The following is a 25,204-nucleotide window of genomic DNA, read 5'->3' on the forward strand; positions in this document are numbered from 1 at the left end:
ACGGGTGCGAATGCATCTGTAGCGTCTCCCAGATGGCAGGAGGGCGAACAGACTGTGGCTGGGGTGGGTAGGGTCTTTGATGATGGACCGTGACCTCCGTAAACAGCGTTTCTGGTATATGTGCTCTATGGTCGGTAGCCGGGTGCCGGTAATGCGTTGGGCAGTTTTGACTACCCGCTGCAGGGCTTTCCGGTCATAGTAGCTACAGCTGCCATACCATACTGTGATACAGTTTGTCAGGATGCTCTCTATTGTGCAGCGGTAAAAGTTAGTGAGGATCAGGGGTGACAGGTTACATCCCTTCAGCCTCCTTTAGGAAATATAGGCGCTGCTGGGCCTTCTTCACCAGAGAGGAGGTATTGAGGGACCAGGAGAGGTCTTCCGTGATGTGGACTCCGAGGAACTTACAGCTGTCCACCCTTTCCACCACAGCCCCATTGATGTGGATGGGGGTGTGACTTCCGCCTTTAGACTTCCTGAAGTCCACAATGATTTCTTTGGTTTTCTTGATGTTAAGGGCCAGGTTGTTATCGGCGCACCACTTCACGAGATGCTGGACCTCCTCCCTGTAGGCTGACTCATCGTTGTTGGTGATCTGGCCTACTACCGTGGTATCATCCGCAAACTTGATGATGGTGTTGGAACCATGAACAGCCACACAGTCGTGGGTGAAGAGGGATTAGAGGAGGGGGCTCAGCACACATCCTTGTGGGACCCCCGTGTTCAGGGTCGGGGGGGGGGGGAAGGTGTGGTTACCTAATTTGACAGACTGGGGTCTGTTTGTTAGGAAGTCCAAGTGATATCTAACCTAGTTCTATGCTTACCCAGCTTTGTATGTATGTCCCCTCGTTCTCCGTAACTCATCTGATTCAAATAATCTGTCCACATCTACACAGTCTAGTCCCTTCATCATTTTAAGTTTCCTGAATTCTACACTTCTCTAGAATAAAAGAGACCCAGCTCCCTGAGCCTATTGTGACAGCTAAGGGCTTTTAAACTAGACATTAATCTAGTAGCCCTCCTCTGTACTTTTTCCAGGGCCTCAATATCTCCCACCATGTGAGGGGACCAGAATTGGACACAGTTTTCTCGATGGGTGCTAACCAAGGTCTTGTACAGAGATGCTATGGTGCTCTTTGTATTGTATTGTATCGCCCTAGCTATATATTCTAATGCTTGCTTTCTCTATATCTTCTCGGCTCTGGCTGTAGACATGTAGTGACTCATGCACTATAACACCTAGGTCTCTTTCTCTCTCAATAGACAATGGCCCTATTTTCCGACCCCCCACAGGTGTGTACGAGCTTTGTACACACTCGTAGGGGCCTCGCAAGTGCCGGTTTCAGGCATGTGAAGCGCATGCGCTGAAAATGGGCACTTCCTATCTGTCAAGAATCCTCTTGACAGATCGGACGCCTGCCCGGGGAAGGGCCTCTGCAGGTGGAGAGTTCCGCTTTCTGCAGAACCTCCGCCTGCTGAAAACCCTTAGAAATCTTACGCCTAGTAAAATCAGGTGTAATGCCTGTTTTTACCAGCATGAGAGTTAAATAATTTTTTTTCACTCATTTATAATTTAGAAGACTTTTTAAAAAAAAGGTAAGTTTATTTTTAGCCCCGTAAAAAACTTTAATTATTTTTTGCAAAAAATTAAATTTTTGATTAAAATATTTAATGTAATTTTAACTAATTTTAAATACGTGATTTAAAAAAAAAATTATTTAATTTTTTAGTGTGTTTTTTGAGTGATCCCCATTCATACTTTTGACGGGTCTAAGCTGAGAGACCTGTCAAAAGTGTGAAGGGGGATTCCCTTCTTTCATTGGTTCCCCATGGCCCACGTGACCCCAGGGACGCTTGCAAACTGCCTGTGCCCCTGGGATACCTGGGCCTCTGCGCGCGCACCAGGAGAGACCCAGGAGCGGAATTGTCGGGACTGACAGAGCCAGCAGGTAAGTTTGTAGATTTTTTTTCCAGATCGGAGGCATCCGCCCACAGGAAGCCTCCGATCAGAAAATCCGGGCCTTTAATTTTATTGGTATACACCTGCTTGTCATTAGTCCTACCCATGTGAATAACACTACATTTATCTACATTAAATATCAGCCAGATGCGGGCCCATTCACCGTTGCATAATCTTTTCTTCTCCTCGAGTTCTAACAACTGCAGACAGTACCCCCAACACCTTCATCCAGATCATATATATGTATATTGCGAAGAATAAAGGTGCTAACACCGATCATAGCGGGACTCCACCACTAACTGGTCTCTATGCGGAGCTGATAGATAGAGGGTTGTCTATCAGAATGAAACCAATTCCCTATCCAACCCATAATGTGCCCTCCAATCTCACATGACTCTATCTGATATAGTAGCTTTTTGTGAGGCATGTTATCAAAAGCTTTTTGGAAGTCCAAATATACGATGGCTATCGGCTGCCTTCATGCATCAACCTGGTAACCTTTTTGAAGAATTCAACAAGGTTGGTAAGACAAGACCTTTTCCAGATGCCATGTTGCATGTCCCTAATAATGTCTTCCCTGTCAAGGTGGTTGTATAGGGCATACCTAATGGTCCCACCTAGCAGCTTCTGACAACTGGGCCTATCATTTCCTACTTCTGATTTGGTGCCCTTTTTGAATATTGGTGCAACATAGGGATGTTCTCTGACGCCAGTGAACTATATTGAATAAATGAGCAAGGGGCTCGCTCAGCATCACTCCCATTTCTTTAAGCACCTTCGGGTAAATGTCGGTGGAACCAGCTGTTTGATCAGATTTGAGACCCCTTGTTGTCTTTTAAAATAAGATCTGCATCTACTATAACATTTACAACTTTAGTGTCAACTGCACACTGCATTAATGGTAATTGAGCATAGTCCACAGGATTAAACACTGATGCAAAGTAGCCATTTAAAAGTTCCATCATGTCCTGGGCGTCCACCTGAATCTGCCATGATGAATATTTCAGTGATGGTATGTAGCCCTTTACTGACTCCTAATATAACGTAAAAGTCATTAAAGCACCAGCATTTTTATTTTAGGATCAACAGTGTCCCACTACTTCCTGTTTGTAAGCCCCACCACTGTCAGATTTTAGACTTGGTCCCAAGTTGAACTCTGAGAATTATAGTCCACAGAGCTCATGCACAGAATGACACTACTGTCATCTAGGATTATAGTCTGCTGGCTGTTTGTGCCTTATTTTAATGCTACTGCAGAGGCCCAAGAAATCTTATTGGGTAAAGAATTCAAGAGTTGAGCATGGAGCACAATTTGAGCTCCAGACCTTAGAGAGACAGAGGCCTAGAAATTCAGTGGGCTGCGTCACCCGTTAGCGCCCAAAGAGGGCACTTAGTGGGTTTTACGCCACTGGCCACGCCTCCCGCTAAATTTAGCAGGACGCTAATGGCGGCACTAGCCGTTAGCGCTGTACCGCTACTGATGACGTCATCGGCGTGCGCAGCGCCCCGCTACCGCCCCGATCGCGAAATTTGGTAGCGCCCCCTGCTTTAACGCGCGATCGGTTCAGGGGGGCCTACCTGCGGCGGTAGAGGCACTGAGGTGTGGGGCGGCCATTTTTTTTTGCTGGCCGCCTGCCAGCACCTCTCCGCGCCGCCGTCACCGGCCTCCTGAGCCTCCCCCCCCCCCCCCCCCCCCCCCGGGGCGTGCCAGCTGTGTCCCAAGAGCCCGGCACTTCTCGGCGCCGGGCTCTTTTGCCGGCACTCGTGCTCTTCGAGCGCGCTGCAGCAGGCCCCTCCCCTTTAAGAAGGGAAGGAAGGCCTGCAGTACCGCAGCGCGCCGTGCCGCAGTTGCAGGGTGCCTTGAGTAGCGCCGCGCTTCCCTCTGGGGCGCGCAAACTGAATTTGCGGCGGGTGGCCACGACTTCTTCCGGGGCGCTACTTCCGGCGCCCTGGCGAGGAAACAGGGCTCCAGTGAATTTCTAAGCCTGAGAGTCCTGTTTTGGGGTGAGGGCAGGGAGAGAAGAATTGGGGACATTTCTAATGTGCATTGGTTAAATTTATGAATGGTAGCTTTTTTCCCCCCAATAATTCACTTTTTTACGTAGTATGTTAGAAATTGAAGTTTGAGAGTTAATATTGGGGTAACCGGTGAACCAACAAAGAAGTTTGAACCTTTTGGTGATTTGATTAGTTGATTTTATAATGGTTGCTGATTATTCAGTAGCTACATTTCAGTGAAAGCAAAAATAGTGAGAAAATAGTTTTGCAGGCAGTGAGTTTTTTAGTGAGTGACTTTCCCAGTGTACCTCGCATATTTTGAACACATCAGAGGTTTTCCCATGCTCTATGTGCATCTGACGTGTGTGGGATTCCTTTATTATTGCTCACTGGTAGTCTGGAAAGTCGAGCTTGCCACGTCTTAGTCCTAAACTTTGTGGATTTGTAGTTCTTCTTGAAACTGTTGTTGGTGTATCAAAGCACTAATGAGATTTTTTTTTACCATTGTTAAGTCTTCAATGATCAGGATCTAGATGATTTGCCATAGTTTGGGCCTGATTACCATCAACCTAAATGTTTTTGAGTGCAGGACCAGAGCAACACAAACACCCTCCGAGCAGTACCACTTGGAATGATCCTACTCGGTGATGTAAAAAAAAATCCTCATTATAGACAGTACTTTTGGCTTAGAAATGTTATTTAACATGCTGAAACATGAAATCTTTTAATTTTATTTTCCACTGTTTGCGTATTGTGGTTGATTGTAAATCTTGTGCCTTGTTATGGTGTAGTGGGTAGTGGTGTATTACAGCTCCAGAGGAGAGTGGTGAAAACCATGATCAATCACTCACTCGCAGAATTTGTCCATGAGTCCCAGTTGCAGTTGAAGAATTAAAACTCATGGAGCAGAACACTGGCTCTATGCTCCACAGAGGATCAGGCCTACACTTGGGAAAACCCCTTGGAAATATTTCTAGCATATAGTGGTTAACTTTACTGGGTAAATTTAGTGCTTTAAAAGAATTGTCATTTTTAGTGGTATAAATCTAATTTTCATGCACATGTACTGGGATGTAAGGAAACAGCATTCAATTTACATAGAGTATTTTGTAGAATCATTCAGAGAATTGAAAGAAAATTGAGTGGTCTGGTTTGTGGTGCTTGCTGGTTTTGAGAGCTGAAGTTGCAAAAGAGGGATTTAATTGGCTGTGGTGCTTTTGCTGCAATGTTTTATTTTTACAACTCCAGGAATGTCCATTTGTGTCAATGTTAATGATCTACAGATGTGTAGAAAAGCGGTATTTTATGCAACAAAAAAAAAATCCCAGAACAAAAGGGCAGTATAACTTTGGTCTGATGGTGTACCTTTCAAACATGTATTAGTCTCAAACTGATCGGTGCAGTATAACCTTAAATGACCCAATTAACAAATGTGAGTCTTTCACTTGGATGGTGAATGTTCTCTGGACAGATGCATGAGATCATTACATGGAACAAGCAGTATTGATTATCAGCAACACCTTCAGTCCAGCTTGTGTGTGAGCACTGTAGTTTGGTGGTAGTTGTTCAATTTTATGGATTTTTTTTCCAACTTCCAACATTTACAGCAGTCTATTTTCCCTACAATCTCTACTGTTGGTTTGTAGCCCTGTCAATTTGTGTTGGTAAATCTACTTATTTAAATACGTTTTATCAATAAGTGGACGATTGTAGCAGTCAAAAACCATGACCACTTCTCGCCAGATTAGACTTTCATTTAGATTCTGCCTGTCTAAATGTTTCTAAGCTGATTTTGAATTTCAGTGTGTTAGGTTTTTGACCCCTAATATATATATATATTGGCTTTTTACAGCATAATCTGTATCCTGACTCCATTAAACAAACTCAAACTAGGAAACAATGAGACGTCAGTTTAATGTTTTTTAATTATATTACACTATCACTACATTAGTGACCATGAGATTACTGGTACAGACAGACACTCACGGGAAGACTCCTCAAGAAAAGTTGTAAGCGTGTAGTTCTAATCTGTTTACGCTGGTCGAAGCTAGAAGTTTAAGATCTCTGAGCTTTTGTGTGTTGTACCATTTATAGTGTTGTTAACGTCTTGCTGGTGTGATGATAACATGTCAACGCCTTCTGGTTATTTTTAATTAATAGGTAACACGTTAACTCATTAAATCATCTTGTCCTCTTCACTGCGCCTGTGCAACATTATCATTGCTTTCCTTGTGGCTTGTACCCTACTATCTCATCTTTTCTCATACCTTTTCCCTACTAGTCTATTGTATTTGTTCATCTGACTGCTTGGCTTAGTGCCCAGAACATACCACATCTATTCTTTCAAATTATTAGTCAATTAATGTCTGTTAACAGGTTCTAATCTTGTCCTGAACATGACTTCTTAGAACCTGCTTATATTGGAGATTCTTAGTTTTACTATGTGTAAGTGGCTTTAATATTGAGAAATGTTTAATAAAGTTATTAGAATTATTAGGGTCTTCCCCACCTGTTAGTATGAGCAAAGTTGTGTCTGATATCTTGTACTCTTGTTTTTAGTGCTGCACGAGTTATTACACCGCCACAAACTCAGTACCCTTGGTGCTGATTCTATCCCCCTCCCTGGCCATGGTCTCGGGTTGAACCAGATTGTTTATAAACTCTCAGTCCTTTTTGAGCTTCTGACCCCATATCCTCTCTGTCACAAAGACTGCATACTTGCACCTCTGCAGCATTGCTTGCCTCTGCCCCTGCCTCAGACCATCTTCCATTGAAACCCTATTCAATGTCTTTTTCAGCTCCAGCTCAACCAACAATCTGCTGCCTGTATCCTATCCAGCACCAAGTCCCACTTGCCCATCACTGACCGACTTTTGGCTCGTGGTCCTCCAACGTTTCAATTTAAAATTCTTAACCTTGTGTTTTTAAATCTCTTCATAGCTCTGCCTCTCACTTTCTTTGTAACCTCCTCCAGTCCTACAATCTGCCCCCAGAACTCTGGGTTCCTCTGATTGGGAAGTAAACATTGCAGGGTATAAGATATTTAGAAAAGATAGAGAGGGGAAAAAGGGGAGGTGGAGTAGCTGTACTTATAAGAGATAAGATAATGGCAGGCGAAAAAAGTGACGCAGCTATCAGTAAGACAGAAATAGAATCCATGTGGGTAGCGGTAAAAGATAATAAAGGATCAATCACACTAATGGGGGTAGTCTACAGATCACCTAATAGTGGAAGGGAGGTGGAGGAAGAAATATGCACCAAATTAGGGAAATGAGTAAAAAACATAGAATAATAGTCATGGGGATTTCAACTACCCCAAAATTAATTGGCCAGAAGAGGTAGGTAATGGGGATAAGGGAATGGAGTTCCTACAATGTGTACAGGACTCGTTTCTAACCCAGTATGTGAGAAGCCCAACAAGGGAGGATTCGCTATTGGATCTAGTAATGGGGAAGGAACCAGAGCAGATAAGAAAAAGGGGAACATCTAGGCAATAGTGATCATCATACAATACACTTTAAGATAATAATTGAGAAGGACATAAGTATGACGAAGACCAGGATAATAGATTAGAGAAAAGCCAATTTTTATGGGGCTGTGAATAGAACTTGGGAAAATAAAATGGATAACAATATTGGCAAACAATGATGTAGAACAGCAATGGGAAACATTTAAAAACATTTATGTTCAGCAGAGTCCAGAAAAGAGATATTCTGCTAAAAAAACAAGAACAAACGAAATACTAATGAGACCCCATGGATGAATAAAGACATAAGTGAAAAATTGAGGGTAAGGAAAGAGGCATACACTAAGTACATGGACAGCAGGGGAGAGCATGATGAGGGAAAATATGAAGCGATTTGGAGAGAAGTATTAAAAAAAAGTTAAGGCAAAGAGGAACTATGAAATTCAATAATCAAGGAACATAAAACAAAATAGTAAAATATTCTACAGGCACATAAATAAAAATAGGAAAGTTGGGATGGGAATAGGGCCTCTAAGGGATGGACAGGATAAAATCATAGGCAGCGATAGCAAAATGGTAGAAATATTAAATAATTACTTTGCTTCAGTATTTACCAGGGAGACAGATCAGATGGACATGACATTGGAAGATGAGTTTAGAAATGATATAACCACATTTAAAATAAAAGGAGAAATATTAAATAAACAAATCAAACTCGGAGGATAAAGCCTCTGGTCTGGATGGATTACATCCGCACATTTAAAAAAAAAAAAAAAAAAAAAAAAATTCAGGGAAGAGATAGAAGAGGCACTATTACACTTATTTAATAATTCGTTAGAAAAAAGTATAGTGCCAGAGGACTGGCGGATAGCTAACGTTCTATCTCCCTTCTTAAATATAGATATTACATGTCCAGGGAACAATAGACCAGTCAGCTTTACATCGGTGGTAGGAAACATAATGGAATCCCTACTAAAGGAGAAAATAGAAAAACATCTAGAAACCAAAAATATAAAAATGAATAGTCAGCATGGATTTCAAAAGGGAAATATTTGCATGACCAACCTCATTGAATTCTTTGAAGAGGTAATAGAGAGAGTAGACAAGGGTAATGCAGAAGATGTAATTTATCTAGATTTTCAAAAGGCACCACATAATAGACTAATGAATAAGGTCAGGGGACAAGTAACAGAATGGCTAGCAAGCTGGCTGCAGGAAAGAAAGCAGAGAGTAGGGGTAAAGGGTAGCTAATCAAAGGTGGAAAGTGGGGTCCCACAAGAATCTGTGCTGGCACCAAGGTTGTTCACAATATATTTTAACAATTTTGGAATCAAATACACAATTTCTAAATTTGCGGATGACACCAAATTTTGTGGGGGGGGAGGTGGGGTGGCGATAGTCAATACTGAGGAAGACTGCAATAAATTACAAGAAGACATCAATAATCTGGCAGAATGGGCATATAATTGGTAAATGACTTTCAACACATAAGTGTGACGTATTACATTTTGGTAAGAAATATAAGGTGGTCACATATTACTTGGATAATAAGAATCTAAATTGGGTAGAGGAGTACAAATACACAAATCGCTAAAAGTTGCGACAATAAGGCCATAAAAAAGGCAAACCAAGCACTAGGGTTTCTTTCTAGAGGGATAGAATTGAAAAGTATAGAAGTTATGCTAAACTTGAAACTTACAAACCTATGTTTGTAAGCCTCCACAGTGATATCAGTAGGCTGTAGACACAGCGAAACTCAAACTTGTCCTCGGCTGACATCCATACGTATGCACTTTCTAATAAGGTTTCTAAATAGCACTTCAGCTGAAACCCTACCAGTTTCTTCCCAGTGCAGCTTGGTTACGATAAAGGCAGTTGTAGCATTGCTGCTGCCAACCTTGCTGAGATTAGCTAACTTGTCACAATCTAAGAGATTGAAACTGGGACCGTTGGCCTGGAATTTGTGGTTGGGATGATGGCAAATTGGCAGTGCTCGTCGTCATTCCGCATTTGAAACTGACTGCAACTTCGGTATTTGGCAGTGACAGCTCTGAAGCAGGCTGCGCTGTGCCCCCTCTACCCCACAGCGCTGTGCCCCCTCTACCCCACAGAGCCGGCAATCTGTGTAATCGGCCAAATCAGGGAAACTGACAAACTTCGGCTCTTCCGCAGTAAGTACGATGTTAAATTCCCCACAGAGCTAAAAGGATGAGTTGTAACTGGGGTTTTAACTGCGTTATTATTGCTGAACAAATGTTAAGGGCCTGGAAAACTAATTTTAATTTTGTGCAGTGTGAAATTTTCCCATTTTAATACAAATTTAAATTTTTAAGAAACTTCAATAAAATGTTCGTTTTTTGTAAAGTTGGTCCATCCCTATTTCAGGTTTGTCTTTTCCCCAGTGTGAGAGCCCCAATCTTTATTATGTTCTCTCTAACATTTTTAAAAAGTTAGAATTTTGAGAACTTACTCACTTCCTTGTTCACTATCTGTGAGAATTCTGCGTTTTGATTGGCTGCTTAGACAGCCTGTTGACGTCGCAGCAGTTCACACAAGGGCATTCCCATTAACTTTCATTTGATTTGAATTGAAGGTCAGAGAAGCCGAAGTTCTCGACACAGGGATCGCAAAATCCTTGTGCGACGTGTTCTCCGGGGCCAGCCTTTGCTTCGCTGCTGACTGCAAATTCCAGGCCATTGTGTTCTCTATGCACTAATCAGAACCACATCAGTGAAGTACATTTATCCACTCGGATATTTGTAATACAATAAAATTGAAATCGTATTTGGTTTATTTACATTTTGATATATTTTGTGAATATTTGAAATTACTTTAATAAATTCTTGGGATTATAGAGCTTTAAAATAGAATTGTCAGAGCTGAACATTTGCCCATAGCCTTACACTTGTGGTTAGTACCAGCTTTTATTAAATTGCATTCTCCTACAAAGCTGCATTAAGTTTTTGAATCTGTTTTTGGACACTTCCATAAAATGCTTTTTAAATAACTGTGTAATTGCAATTTAACTTTTGCATAGAGGTTTATGTGGGAGGTCTGTGAATTTGTAACTGCTACATAGAAATAGGAATACTTTACTTTTGTGACAAAAAGGATTAATTTGGTTTGAACAGATAAACATTTGGAGCAAATTTCTTGTGCAAGTGTTAATGTAATGTAAGAGCATGCCTCAAGCAGGAACCAGTGGAGCCAAGACACCTCAGCTATATTACAGAATAGGTTGTATAAAGAGCAAGGTCAAAATGCAGAACTTTGTACTGTGATGCATTCGATGGTTGAATAATCCATTAGCACTCTCTGTTCAGGTTTGCACATGAAAAATGCAGGGTCTGTTGGTGTCCATTAAATTTAACTCCAGCAAGAATTGGCGCAGCCGGGAGAGGGATGAAAATTAAAAAATGAAACTTGAAACAGTAAATTTGTGCAATGGTTCAAGCAAACTAGAATGAAGAAAAATATTTGATAACTTAATTGTCATGTAGTTCAACGTAGTAATGGCTGTCAGTCAGGGGTCTGCATTTTTAGTATTGAAGCTATTTGTTATTATGTAGAGCATATTTGTATCTATAAATAAATAAAATTCAGGCATAGCCTCCACAGCTTGGTTGCAACTATAATGGCCCGGAATTTGCAGTCAGCGGCGAAGGAACGGCACTCACCGTTCATCACTCTGACAGCTGCCCACAAACTGTTCATGGGCTTTTGAGCGGCAACTTGATCGAGCACGGCATCCTCCTACAGGGGATCTGTGGTGTGTGTGAGCAGGGAAAGCAACAGCGTGGCTCTTCAACCAATCAGATTAAAGAATCCTCACTGAGACATGCAGCGTCTAAACCAGGAAGAATAAATTAGATAGAAAAATCAGGACATGGGAATGCAATCAAAGGGGAAATGACCAAATTAAAGGAATCCAAACTAAAATATGTGCATCACTGCACACAGGCTAAGAAACAAATGTGGGGAATTGGAATCCTTGACTTAAGAGAGAAAAACATGCTGTAATAGTAATGGAAACATGGCTGTAGCTGAGTTAGGATTGGTATTTATATGTATACATTTTTTAGGAGGGATAAGGAAGGATGAAGGGGAGAAGTGGTAGTGGTGTTGATTATTAGAAATAATATATTAGAAGTATTTCAGCTAGAATCAGTTTGGATTGAGCTGAGGAATAACGAGATTGGTCACATTACTGAGAATTTTTCTATATTTTTGAACAGTGCAAAGGAAATTGAAAATGAAATATGTTGAACATTTTGGAGAGGTGTGCATTAGCAATAGTCCAAAGATGTGCAGGTTAGGTTGATTTGGCTATGATAAATTGACCCTTAGTGTTAGTGGATTAAATACGGGGGGTTACGGGGATAGGGTGGGATATGTGTCGGTGCAGGCTCGATGGGCCGAAATGGCCTCTATCTGCACTGTAGATTCTGTGATAACAAGATTCATAATTAAAGAAGATCTTAATTATCTAAAAGTAGACTAGAATAAGGAAACTTTGGTGAGAAAGTGGCTGTTTTCTTTTGCAGCGTGTTCAAGACTGCTTTCTTTGACAGTAACCCAGAATTTGCTGGACTAGGACATCTTGCGGTGTGTCCCGTTAGTTAGACTTTTTCCCTCACCCATCAACTCAAAATTTCTGCACTGCAAGTTGCTAGAATTTGGAGCTGATAACGGCAAAGCGAGGGCAACAGGACATCTGGGACTTTGGCGAATGACGGGACCAACAGCCTATCTCCTTAACCAATGAGCTACGATGGAGAAGGAAATAGGGTGAATTAGAGTCAAATCTGGTACAGAAAGAGAAATAAACAAGGAGAGGAAGATTGATTTGAGAGAGGGGAAAAAAAGAGACAGAAAGGAAAAGTAAGAATTAAAAAAAAATCTCCATCAGCCTGCAGGAATAAGACTCCACAGTTTCAATTGTTCCCTTTTTGGACCAGGGGGGTTGAGTGGCATTGCAGGAACATAAATATCATCATAAAGAGGTATTTATGCTGTTAAGTACCAGCCCTAACTTTCTGCGGTGAGTTTAATTGGCAATTAATGTGCAAATGCAACAATTTCTTGAAATTCATGGGGAGGTTGAGGGTGAGCTGCCATTTGCGCAAGGCTAACTGCACAGCAGCTCAAATTGTCTAGCACCTTGTGGAGATTCGCAATTCACGGGATATCTCTTTCTTGCCACAAGTTGCTGAATGATTTACATGTTAATAATGGTGACTCTCACTGTTATTTTGGCAGCAAATTATGTTGCTGTTGCAACAAGAAAGGAAGAAGTAATTGTCCTGGTTCTGGGTAATGAAGTGGATCAAGTAGGTGACCTTAAAGCAGTACAACATTTGGGAAACAGTGACCACCTTATAATTAGATTTAGTGTAAGAATAGAAGAAGTCAAGTACAATTAGGAAAGCAAATGGTATGTTGGCCTTTATTACAAGAGGATTTGCTGTAATATATTTGATTTATACCTTTTCTATCTTTAAATAATATTTCGTTTTGCTAATCTACTGTTCTATTTGACATTTTTTCTTCCATTTAATTTGGGCAAGGTCCCTTTCTCACTAGAATTTACTTATTCCAGTCAAGCATCATAAGAACATAAGAAATAGGAGCAGGAGTAGGCTATTTGGCCCTTCGAGACTGCTCTGCCATTCAATAAGATCATGGCTGATCTTCTACCTCATTTCCACTTTCCTGCACTATCCCCATATCCCTTGATTCCCTTAATATTCAAAAATCTATTGATCTCTGTCTTCAATATACTTAACGACTGAACCGCCACAGCCCTCTTGGGGATAGAGAATTCCAAAGATTCACCACCCACTGAGTGAAGAAATTTCTCCTCATCTCAGTCCTAAATGGCTGACCCCTTATTCTGAGACTGTGACCCCTGGTTCTAGACTCCCCAGCCAGGGAAACATCTTCCCTGCATCTACCCTGTCAAGTCCTGTAAGAATTTTGTATGTTTCAATGAGATCACCTCTCATTCTTCTAAACTCTAGAGAATATAGGCCTAGTCTACTCAAACTCTCCTCATAGGACAATCCCCCCATCCCAGGAACCAACCTGGTGAACCTTTGTTGCACTCCACCAAATGGCAAGTACATCCTTCCTTAGGTAAGGAGACCAAAACGGTACACAATACTCCAGGTGTGGTCTCACCAGGGCCCTATATAATTGCGGTAAGACGTCTTTATTCTTCTATTCACATCCTCTTGTAATAAAGGCCAACATGCCATTTGCTTTCCTCATTGGTTGATGTACCTGCATGTTAACTTTTTCAGTGATTCGCACCCAGGTCGCTATGAAACCCAACATTTTCCAGTCTCTCCATTTAAAAAATATTCTGCTTTTCTATTTTTTCCACCGAAGTGGATAACTTCACATTTCTCCACATTATATTCCATTTGCCATGTTCTTGCCTATTCACTTAGCCTGTCTATAGCCTCTTGAAGCCTCCTTGTATCCTCCTCACAACTTACATTCCCACCCAGCTTTGTATCATCAGCAAACTTGGATATAGGGTTGCAAAATTCTGGGAATTTTTAAAAGAGGAAACTTTCCATGGGAAATTTTGGGAATTTATGGGAATTTTGAGTTTTTTTGCACACTGTTGGTTTTTGTCTCTGACCCTTATATTATCTTTGTCGTCAAAATAGACATACCGTTCCATACAAATAAAAACAGGCTTTCAAAACTTTATTTAGGTTATAATTTTGAACTTTATTGAACCCCCACAAAAAAGACCCATCTAAAATAAAATAAAAAGAGCGTCAGCTTATTTAGCCTGTAATTTGTCCTTATTTTGTCCCTTTGAGTCTTCTACTCATGAGTCTTCTACTCCTCATTGCTCCTCCTGATTCTCTGACTCTGGCTCTGACGTGTCCATTTCCTCCTCTGTCAGTGTCTAGCTGTGTGGTGGACACTTCTGTATCTGGCTCAATAAGTTTAAGTAGTTTAAGGCTGCTAACCACTCTCTCCCAAAACACATCATCCAGCAGTATTTTCTTGATGGTGTTTTCCATATCCCCAGACTGGGATATTGCCATTTCTTGCAGCGACTCCTTACCCTCCAGAAGGCTGTTGTACATTATGACAACACCACCCCATCTAGTGTTGTTGGGCAGCTTCAGTGTGGTGTTCTTGTTCTTTGTCATTTGCTTGGAGTTGTAGGTTGCTGCAACTACCTGTTTTCCCCTGACATACTTAACAACTTGCTTGGCTCTCTTGTACAGTGCTTCCATGGTTCTCAAACCCATGATGTCCTTGAGGAGCAGGTTAAGCCCATGAGCTGCGCACCCAATAGACGTAATATGAGGGTAGGCCTCCTCCACTTGAGCCCAAGCAGCCTTCATATTCGCAGCAGTGTCAGTAACTACTGCAAAGACCTTTTGTGATCCAAGATCGTTGATGACTGCTTTCAGCTCATCAGCAATGTATGTGCCTGTGTGTCTGTTGTCCTTCGTGTCTGTGCTCTTGAAGAACACTGGGAGAGGAGTGGAGACGATGTAGTTTATGATGCCCTCCCCTCGTACATTTGACCACCCATCTGAGATAACTGCAACACAGTCTGCCATCGCTATCGTTTCTTTGAGCTTTCCTTGGACTCTGTTATACTCAACCTCCAGCAAATAAGTAGACAAAGCATGTCTGGTGGGAGGACAGTATGCAGGGCGAATAACATTGAAAAATCTCTTCCAGTACACATTGGCTGTGAGCATGAGGGGTGAGCCTGTTGCATATACAGCTCGAGCAAGGCACTCATCTGCATTCTTCTGGCTATGGTTATCCATTGTATCAAAGAACCTTCCAAGTGGGCCAGGAGTTGCTGATGATAAGGAGCCTGATGCTGAATGAGAACCATCATCTTCTTGAATGGAAGCAGAGGAACTCTGGGCTGACTGCTGTGAGCTTTGAGTGAAGTTGTTGCATTTGGATAAATGCTGCTGCATCTTTGTGGCATTCTTTACATATGGCTTTCTACAGTGTTTGCACATGTACACAGTCTTTCCATCTTTAATGCCTGGGGTAAAATGCTTCCACACATCCGACGGTAAACGTGGCATTGTTCTATGCAGAGAAATAAAGGGCATTCATATATCTGTGTCGAACTGCGGTCGATCAGCACGATTGCAACAGGGTGAGTACATTTTTGCTGATGCTCCATGTGATGGAAGCATGACCTGTACACACACGACGCTACATCACCAATAGTGTATTATTTTGTATATTTTAAATTGAAGGACAACAGAGTTCAACAAGTAACTGGTTTATTTGGTATAAAGTCTGATTTACTTACTGCATCATCACAACAACAGCAGAAAACAAAATGACTTCCCTCAGGACCCCTAACCTGGATCTTAAAAAAACTATAGCAGTCTTACAGATGCCTGCAGGCCAATCACAATTCGATATGCAAATATTACAAATAGAGGGAGCTAATCGCTCATCCACCCAATCAGGACACATTTGTTCACAGTCACACACAAAACTTGTAATTATTAAAACAAGCCAAGTAAGAAGATAAACATATATTGATTAAGAAATTCCTTAATAATTAAGATTCCATCTCTGTTAGTAATTTTAAGAGAGGACCCGTGGGGGGGAAAAAAAGAAAGAAATACAAAAAAAACAATATTATGCTAGCATGTGCTTTTTTGGGCAAAATTCCCAAGCTAAACTTCCCGTGGAAAATTTCCGGAAATTTACCGGAAACTTTCCACCCCTTTGCAACCCTACTTGGATATATTACATTTGGTCCCCTCATCCAAATCATTGATGTAGATTGTGAATAGGTGAGGCCCCAGCACTGACCCTTGCGGTACCCCACTAGTTACAGCCTGCCAACACGAAAATGACCCATTTATTCCTATTCTCTGTTTTCTGTCCGTTAACCAGTCCTCAATCCATGCTACAGGAAACTTTTTTTTTTATCCGGGACTGACGTGGTGCCGGTTCATCAAAAATTCCGGATAACCGAGCGCTGAGAGCTCCGTATAAAGCAACAAACCCTGTTGCTTAGCAACAGTTGCAGAACAATGGCCACAAGTTCCAAGCGTCTCTGTAGCTTAGCAACAGCTACAGCCACACCCTTGCACAGCAACAGATCGAGGAAGGCAAGTACAATATGAGGTAAAACTTACCTGAACCTACTCCTGAATTTTGCCGGTTAACCGAGATTTCCGGTTATTTAGGTGCCGGTAAATCAAAAATTTCCTGTAGTATATTACCCCCAATCCCATGAGCCCTAATTTTGTTTAATAACCTCTTGTGTGGCACTTTATTGAATGCCTTCTGAAAATCCAAATACACCACATCCATTGGTTCCCCCGTATCTATTCTGCTAGTTACAACCTCAAAAAACTCTAATAGATTTGTCAAACATGATTTCCCTTTCATAAATCTGTGTTGACTCTGCCCAATCCTATTATTATTTTCTAAGTGCCCTGTTACCACGTCCTTAAGAATAGATTCTAGCATTTTCCCTACTACTGATGTCAGGCTAACTGGTCTGTAGTTCCCCGTTTTCTCTCTCCCTCCTTTCTTAAATAGTGGGGTTACATTTGCTATCTTCCAATCCACGGGAACCGTTGTAGAATCCATGGAATTTTGGAAAATGACAACCAATGCATCCACTATCTCTATAGCCACCTCTTTCAAAGCCTGAGGATGTAAGTTTTCAGTCCCATTAATTTCTCCAGTACTATTTTTTTACTAATAATTTCTTTCAGTTCCTCATTCTCAGTAGAGCCTTGGTTCTCCACTATTTCCGGGAAGTTTTTTGCGTCGTCTTCCGTGAAGACAGACACAAAGTATTTGTTTAATTTCACTGCCTTTTTCTTATTCCCCATTATAATTTCTCCTGTCTCAGCCTGTAAGAGACCCACATTTACTTTCGCTAATCTTTTCCTTTTTACACACCTATAGAAGCATTTACAGTCTGTTTTTATGTCTCTCACTAGTTTACTCTCATTCTATTTTCCCTTTCTTTATCAATTTCTTGGTCCTCCTTTGCTGAATTCTAAGATCCTCCCAATCCTCAGGCTTACTACTCTTTTTGGCAACATTATAAGCCCCATCCTTTGATTTAATATTATCTTTAACTTCTCTTGTTAGCCACGGTTGGACCACTTTTCCTGTGGAGTTTTTGTGCCTTAAAGGAATGTATATTTGTTGTAAATTATGTATTAATTCTTTAAATGCTAGTCTACCATCATACCTTTTTAATGTAGTTCCCCAATCTACCGTAGCCAACTCGCCCCTCATACTTGCGTAGTTTGCTTTGTTTAGATTTAAGACCCTAGTTTCGGATTTAACTAAATCACTTTCAAACTCAATATAAAATTCTACCATATTTCCTAAAGGTCCCTTTACTACAAGGTTATTAATGAACCCTTTCTCATTGCACAATACTAGATCTAAAATAGCTTGTTCGCTAGTTGGTTCCTTATCATACTGATCTAGAAAACTATCTTGTGCACATTCCATGAATTCGTCCTCCACACTATTACTGCAAATTTGGTTTGCCCAGTCTATATGTAGATTAAAGTCCCCCATGATCACTGTATTACCCTTGTTACATGTGCTTCTAATTTCCTGATTTATACTCTGCCCTACATTACAGCTACTGTTTTGGGGCCTATAAACAACTCCCACCAATGTTTTCTGCCCCTTGCTGTTTCTTGGCTCCATCCAAACTGAGTTTACTTCTTAATTTTCGGAGCTAAGATCCTTTAGGGTCGATTTTCCTGGAGCCGTCAGGCGGGGTTTCAGGCGGGGGGGGGGGGGGGAATCCCAAATTTGGGGGTCCCGACACCATCCCGCCCAAAACCCCGCCCCATGCAAGTTTCAGGGGCGGCGGGTACCCGCCCCACACTGGGACCCGCCGAAACCAGGCAGGAAGGGATTAGTGCCAATTAACTGCCTGTTAACAGGTAGTTAATAGGCAATTTTTAGCCTAATCCCTATTTTGAGGGGTTTCGTGTGGGATTCCCGACGGCTCCAAACCACGCCAGGTTAGAGCAGGCGGGCCGTCGGGTTGAAGGAGTTGGAGGGGGTCGCGATGTCGGTGCTCAGGTGAGTGATGGGTGCATAAGTGCAAAGGTAAGTGTGTTTGGTGTGTCTAAAGTGTGTAAAGAACTTTTACTTACCTGTACTTACCTTAACAGCCTTTCTTCCTGTAGATGTCGGGAGCCCATCACTCAGCCGGCACTTAAAGCTGAATGGCTGCGATCTGTGAAAAGTGACAGCCTTCAGCTTTGAGTGCTGCTGAGAGTTCTAACTGAGTCTGTGCAGAAGGACTCAGGTTAGAACTCAGACTGTCAGTGTTTCACAGCTTCAAACAGCTGTGAAACACTGATATTTCATCTGTCAAGAACTCTTGACAGATGAAATTGCAGTCTGTGACGTCACCTGTTGCCGGGTGGCCCTTAATTGGCCTGCTGAGCCCGCTGGGTGGGCTCAACAAGGTCAATCAAGGGAAAATCGCGCGGATTGGCCAGACGTCGAAGTAGGCAGGTCTAAAACCCGAAAGTTGTAGTCCCGCCTTCTTCCCGACAGCTTCAGGAAAATCGACCCCTTTATCTCTACTGTCTTTATCCCATCCTTTATTATCAGGGCTACCCCTCCTCCTTTTCCATTTTGCCTATCTCTTCTAAAAGCTAAATATCCTGGAATATTTAGTTCCCAACCATGGCCACTTTGCAACCAAGTCTCCGTTATGGCTATTAGATAAAATCTGTTAATTTCTATCTGCGCTATTAATTCATCTATTTTGTTGCAAATGCTTTGCGCATTCAGATATAGTGCCTTTAGCTTTGACTTATTTCTTTTTTTCCCCTGATGTCACCTTAGTCACTGATACCTTATTACCTTTGTTACTCTCTCTGTCCCTTCCTGACCCACTCTGCTTATTTTTACCCAAAACTCTGCTCTGCTCTGCTCTAGAGCCTTGACATTTCTCTCGCTACTTTTAAATTTACTTTTTCCTGAATCCTGCCACTCTCCCCTTCATTAGTTTAAAGCCCTGTCTATTGCCCTAGTTATTCGGTTAGCCAGGACACTGGTCCCAGCCCGGTTTAAGTGGAGCCCGTCCCACCGGAACAGCTCTCTCTTTCCCCAGTACTGGTGCCAGTGCCCCATGAACTGAAACCCCTTCCTCCCAAACCACTCTTTGAGCCTCGCATTTAAACCTCTAATCTGTATGTCCCTATGCCAATTTGCGCGTGGCTCAGGTAACAATCCAGAGATTATTACCTTTTTGAGGTTCTGCTTTCTAATTTGGATCCTAGCTCCTCAGACTACCTCAGCAGAACCTCATTCCTAGTTCTACCTATGTCATTGGTTCCTACATGGACCACGACAACTGGATCCTCCCCTTCTCATTCCAAGTTCTTCTCCAGCCGCGAGGAGATGTCTTTAACCCTGGCACTAGGCAGGCAACACAACCTTCGGAACTCTCGGTCACGGCTGCAGAGAACAGTATCTAACCCCCTGACCATATTGTCACAACCCCCACAACTACATTCCTTTTCACTCCTCCCACTTGAATGACCTCCTGCACCATGGTGCCATGGTCAGCTTGCTCATCCATCCTGCAGGCTTTTCCCTCATCCACACAGGCAGCAAGAACCTCATACCCGTTGGACAAGGGCAAAGGCTGAGGCTCCTCCAGCACTGCACCTGGGGTCCCCTTACCTGCCTGAGTTGCAGTCACACCCTCCTGTCCCTGATCACTAACCAGACCTGTACCACTACCTAACCTAAGGAGTGTGACTGCCTCCGGTGTCCAGGTAACTCTCCCCATCCCTGATGTCCTGCAATGTCTGCACCTCCGACTCCAGCTCAAAAGCTCTGAGCTGAGGTTCCTCAAGATGCAGGCACTTACTGCAAATGTGGTTGTCCAGGATCACAATGCTCTCCACAAACTCCCACATGCTGCAGTTGTGGCACACCACCTGCACTGCCATCCCTATATGACCTTGTTTTATTTAATTATATTTGTATTTAGGTAACTTAGTTTGCAGAGTAGTTTCTTGAGTACTTACTTGATCTGGATTAAGTTAAGGGTACTGTAATTAGATATCTACCTGTAGCACAAAGCACTACAAGTAGTGTAGGCAAAAAGCAACAACTCCTTCCCCCTCTTCTCCGAATTCCCACCCTTTCCAAATTCCCAAATAAAACACTGTGCAGACCGCTAATTACCTTAAATCTATGTCCTCTGGTTATTGACCCTCCCACCAGTGGAAACAGTTTCTCTCTATATCAAAACTCTTCATAATTTTGAACACCTCAATTAAATCTCCTCTTGACCTTCGCTGCTCTAAAAAGAACAATCCCAGTCTCTCCGCATAACTGAGGTCCTTCATCGCTGGTACCATTCTAGTAAATCTCCTCTGCACCCTCTCCAAGGCCTTGGCATCCTTCCTAAAGTGTGGTGCTTAGAATTGGACACAGTACTCCAGCTCCCTGGGGGGACACCACTATACTTCCCTCCAGTCTGATAAATAACCGTTAACCACTACTGTCTGCTTTCTGTCTCGTAGCCAATTTTGTATCCACGCTGCCACTACCCCTTTAATCCCATGGGCTTTGATTTTGCTAACAAGTCTATTATGTGGCATTATATTAAAATATTTGATTTTATTACGTTAAAGGTGCTATATAAATGCAAGATGTTGTAGATTTTTATAAATGCCACATTGAGCAGGTAGTCACAGTAGAAAATTGGTTCATTTGGTCGTGAAGCAGTTCCATTATCTGCCTGCAGCACAGGGTTAATGGGTAATTTTTGGCAAATTTATTACCGTTAATAGACAGATGAGTGTTTAAGGTACAGAAAGACTGATTGTAGGAGATACCACACACAGAGTAAAATGCTACTGGTTGTTACCTCCGGAATTAGTATACTGTAGTTACAATTGTGCAGTTACTTTACACACTCAGTTTTCTGAATGTTTAAAGTGTATTAGATGAATGTTCATTGTTGAAAGGCAAGGAGAAACCTTTATCAAAGCAAGTCAAGTGATTCTCTTTGCGTAGTTAACCACACAGTGAACTAACAAGTGATACAGCTGTTGACATCTTTCAGGATTTCTCCGTTTATCCTAAACTGCTCTCTGGCAAACCTCCTGAAGCAGAAATTCTGCTGCATGCAGTGGCCAGTTTTTTTGAATTCATGTTCACAGATTGCAACATATCGCTGCAATTAATGTGTAATGAGACTTGACCTGCACCTTTTGTTATGTTGAGAGTTTCTAAACAGTATTAAAGAAGGGAAACTTGGTGCATGTAGTCTTTCAGCCACAAACCCGAACTTACATTTTACTAGATAGCTTTGCATTCAGGGTTAGACGGTGGCTAAAAGATGCTAGTCCTTCAAGACTGGTAACTGAACTACTTAATTCAAACATATCCTGGTTAATATATGTTTATGTAAACCCACAAATTTGTTATACAAGTAGCTATCGTGATTTTTTTGGGTGGATATCAGACAGGATTGCTTGTCCGAGGATGTTTTACTGTTTCCGTTCAGGCGGTTTGACTCTTTCACCCTAGCTTGGCTAGATATTTTATTTCCTGGTAATCTTCTGATTTGTTTGGCATAGCGATTGTTGATTTCTTGTGACTTCTTTGTCAGGCTGGAGAGGCACAGCATAACCGGGGTTCCTGTTGCTGATGATTATCCAGTGCCCTGAGCTGGATGTGAGCTAATACAAGAAACTTTCTGGTATCCGGCACTGATGGGACCGAGCTGGTGCAGTACCATCAAAACTGCCGTAGAAACTAGCGCTAATGTTAAAACATACGGAGCTTTTGAGCTCCGTGTGAATCAACAAACCCTGTTGTTTAGCAACAGCTTCAAAACAGTCGGCCGCAGCTTAAAAGCGTCTCTGTAGCTAAGCAACAGCTTCAGCTAGACCTTGCAGAGCCTGACTGGAAAAAAAAAGCAACGATAAGTAAAAAAACTTATAGGAAATGGCTCCTGAATTTTGCCGGTAGATAGAGCTTTCTGGACATTTAACCTCTGGTTAAACGAAAGTTTCCTGTAACCGGGTTGGGCTCAGTTCTTATCGCTTGCCAAAATGTGTTTTTGTGTTGCAGCCCTGTTGCCCGAATCCTAACTCGCACCATGTCCTGTTCACTTTTCACCACTTTGCTCGCTGACCCACATTGGCTCCCGGTCCAGCAATGACTCAAATTTAACATTCTCATCCTCGTGTTCAAATCCCTCCATGGCCTCACCCTTCCCATCTGTGTAACCTCCTCCAGCCTTACAACCAATGCTCCCTTTTCCCTCTCTGGTCTTCCCGCGCAGCCGGCTTTTCAGTGGGGTAAACCACGCATGCAAAGTATTTTGAATGGGCTGTGCAGCCCCTTAAAGGGGCCGCACACCCAAAAATAATTAGCGGGAACATTGCTTACAACCCCTCCGAGAACTCTGCATTCTTTCAACTCTGGCCTCTTGTGCATCCTCCACTTCCTTTTCTCCACCATTGGCAGACATGCCTGCAACTGTCTCGGTTCTAAACTCTGGAATTCCCTTCCCAAACCTCTGACTCTTTCTCCTCCTTTAAGATGCTGCTTAAAACGTACCTCTTTGGCCAAGTGTGTGTGTGGTGTGTGTGTGGTGTGTGTGTGGTGTGTTGCTTTTGAATTTACTCTCTTCCACAATAGCTGTTGTTGTCTCCTAAAATTTCTGTAGATCACTGAAATCATATACTTAAATACAGCTCTTCTATACAAAGGTGCTAAATTGATAAGTATGAATATAACTGGAACCCTGTTACCCTATGATGTATATTGTAATTTTCACTTTGTAGTGCACTTCTCCACTAATTTCAGTTTTGTTTTCTATATAGGACGGGGAAGGAAGGCCAGCCAAGGGAATATTATACTTTGGATTCCATATTATTCCTGCTTAACAATGTTCACCTCTCCCATCCTGTGTATGTGCGGCGTGCTGCAGTAAGTATTGTGCATTTGTTGTATACTTAAACAAAGTTTTGGATGAAAATGTTAAATCCAAAGTGTGCATACAGATATGTGGAAGATTCCCAGCAAGGTATAACTAGGGGATCCATTGACACACAAAAATGGAAGAGCTAATACCCACATGTGTATATTCAGCGCTCAGATGAATGAACTCAACCATGTTTGGAAGGTTACATTTAAACTTGTGTGATGTAGTTCTGTGCTTACCACCTAAGTAAACTTAAGATCATCTAAAACTCGGCTGCCCATATCCTAACTTGCACCAAGTCCCGTTCACCCATCACCCCTGTGCTCGGTGACCTACATTGGTTCCCGGTTAAGCAACGCCTCGATTTAAAAATTCTCATCCTTGTTTTCAAATCTCTCCATGGCCTCACCCCCTCCCTATCTCTGTAACTTCCTCCAGACCTACAACCCTCCGGGATCTCTGCTCCTCCAATTCTGGCCTCTTGCGCGTCCACGATTTTAATCACTCCACCATTGGCGGCCGAGCCTTCAGCTGCCGAGGCCCTAAACTCTGGAATTCCCTTCCTATATCTCTCCGCCTTTCTAGTTCTCTTTCTTCCTTTAATACGCTCCATAAAACCTACCTCTGGTCATCTGCCCTATTATCTCCTTGTATGTCTCAGTATAAAATTTTGTTTGATAACACTCTACTTTAAAGTGCCATGGGACATTTCACTATTTTAAAGGCACTATATAAATGCAAGCTGTTGTTGTAAGTATGGCCTGCTTGCAGATATATCATTTATGCCTCTCAATGTTTGGAAAATCTAGACCATCTTTCTCCAAATAAAACACATCATGTCAGGCTTGAACCCTGAAAATATCAGCAAGGAATCATTCTGGTGCCTGATACGAAAATAGTTTACTGGATGCAGAAATTACTGAATGAAAATTGGATGAAAACTCTGACCTGTGATAGGGTAGGGAAGCAAAAGGGAATGAGGGAAAGGCAAGACAAATGGTGAGGATGTTTAACACTAAAACTGCTATCACACTGGTTTTGGTGGTAGGTTTACATTGGGATTACTGTCATTGTAAAAGTATCTTTATTCAGTTGAAGAAATTCTATTAGTAATTTGTTCAAGTGAAGGGTGTAGTAAAAATGCATCCCTCCTATATTATTGCCAACTGGTTTAATTTGTACTGTGGAAATGCTGGCGGCTCATTAGAATTGTTTGCTATTTCTTTCCTTCTTTGGGTTTGGAGAAGGGGGAAGAGTAAGAAGGGAGATAAGAAAAGGAACAAAAGGAAATAAGGTGGAGGGTGATGAATATAAACAAACGAACATCTGAAGTTCCTTTTCTTTTTGGGTGCTTGGGTCATTGCTGGTAGGTTTACATTGGGATTACTGCTATTGTAAAAGCATCTTTCAATTGAGGATAAATGTGTTTTAAAAGGCAGGGTGTATATTGGGAAGGGAATTGGTAAAATCCTTTGAGGCTGAAGGATTACGTCTACATTTTCTTAAGCTGCGTCCTTGTTTTGCTGAAATTTAACTTGCCTGTTTTCTTCCTACCCTCTTGAATGTTTTGATTCCTTTCTGGGGTAAGGATCCATGGGTTCTGATCACCTTCTGGTACCTTATCCCAGTGGCCATTATTCATGTGAGCCTTGATGGTGAGTGTTGGCAGGCTGTTTGATCATGGCAACATTGTCATTGAGGAAAGTTCTGTTCACACATCCTCACCTCTGGTGGTCAATTTCTCTATCCTAATGAAGGGGTGCTGAGCCCAATTGTAGTGCCCATAGTGCCACTCTGC

General features: G+C 42.1%; 1 protein-coding gene across 1 annotated transcript in view; it reads left to right on the forward strand.

Annotated features, from left to right (window-relative positions):
• The window catches only part of cdc73 (cell division cycle 73, Paf1/RNA polymerase II complex component, homolog (S. cerevisiae)), a 498,975-nt gene that overhangs the window by 9,500 nt on the left and 464,271 nt on the right, over positions 1–25,204 (forward strand). Inside the window, exon 2 of the mRNA XM_085982387.1 lies at positions 23,306–23,411. Within this exon, the coding sequence (XP_085838513.1) occupies positions 23,306–23,411 (106 nt within the window). The remainder of the gene's footprint in view (positions 1–23,305; positions 23,412–25,204) is intronic.

The sequence above is a fragment of the Somniosus microcephalus genome, chromosome 3 (assembly GCF_052327205.1).
Source record: "Somniosus microcephalus isolate GS21.2 chromosome 3, FLI_Smic_1.0, whole genome shotgun sequence".
Lineage (NCBI taxonomy): Eukaryota > Metazoa > Chordata > Chondrichthyes > Squaliformes > Somniosidae > Somniosus > Somniosus microcephalus.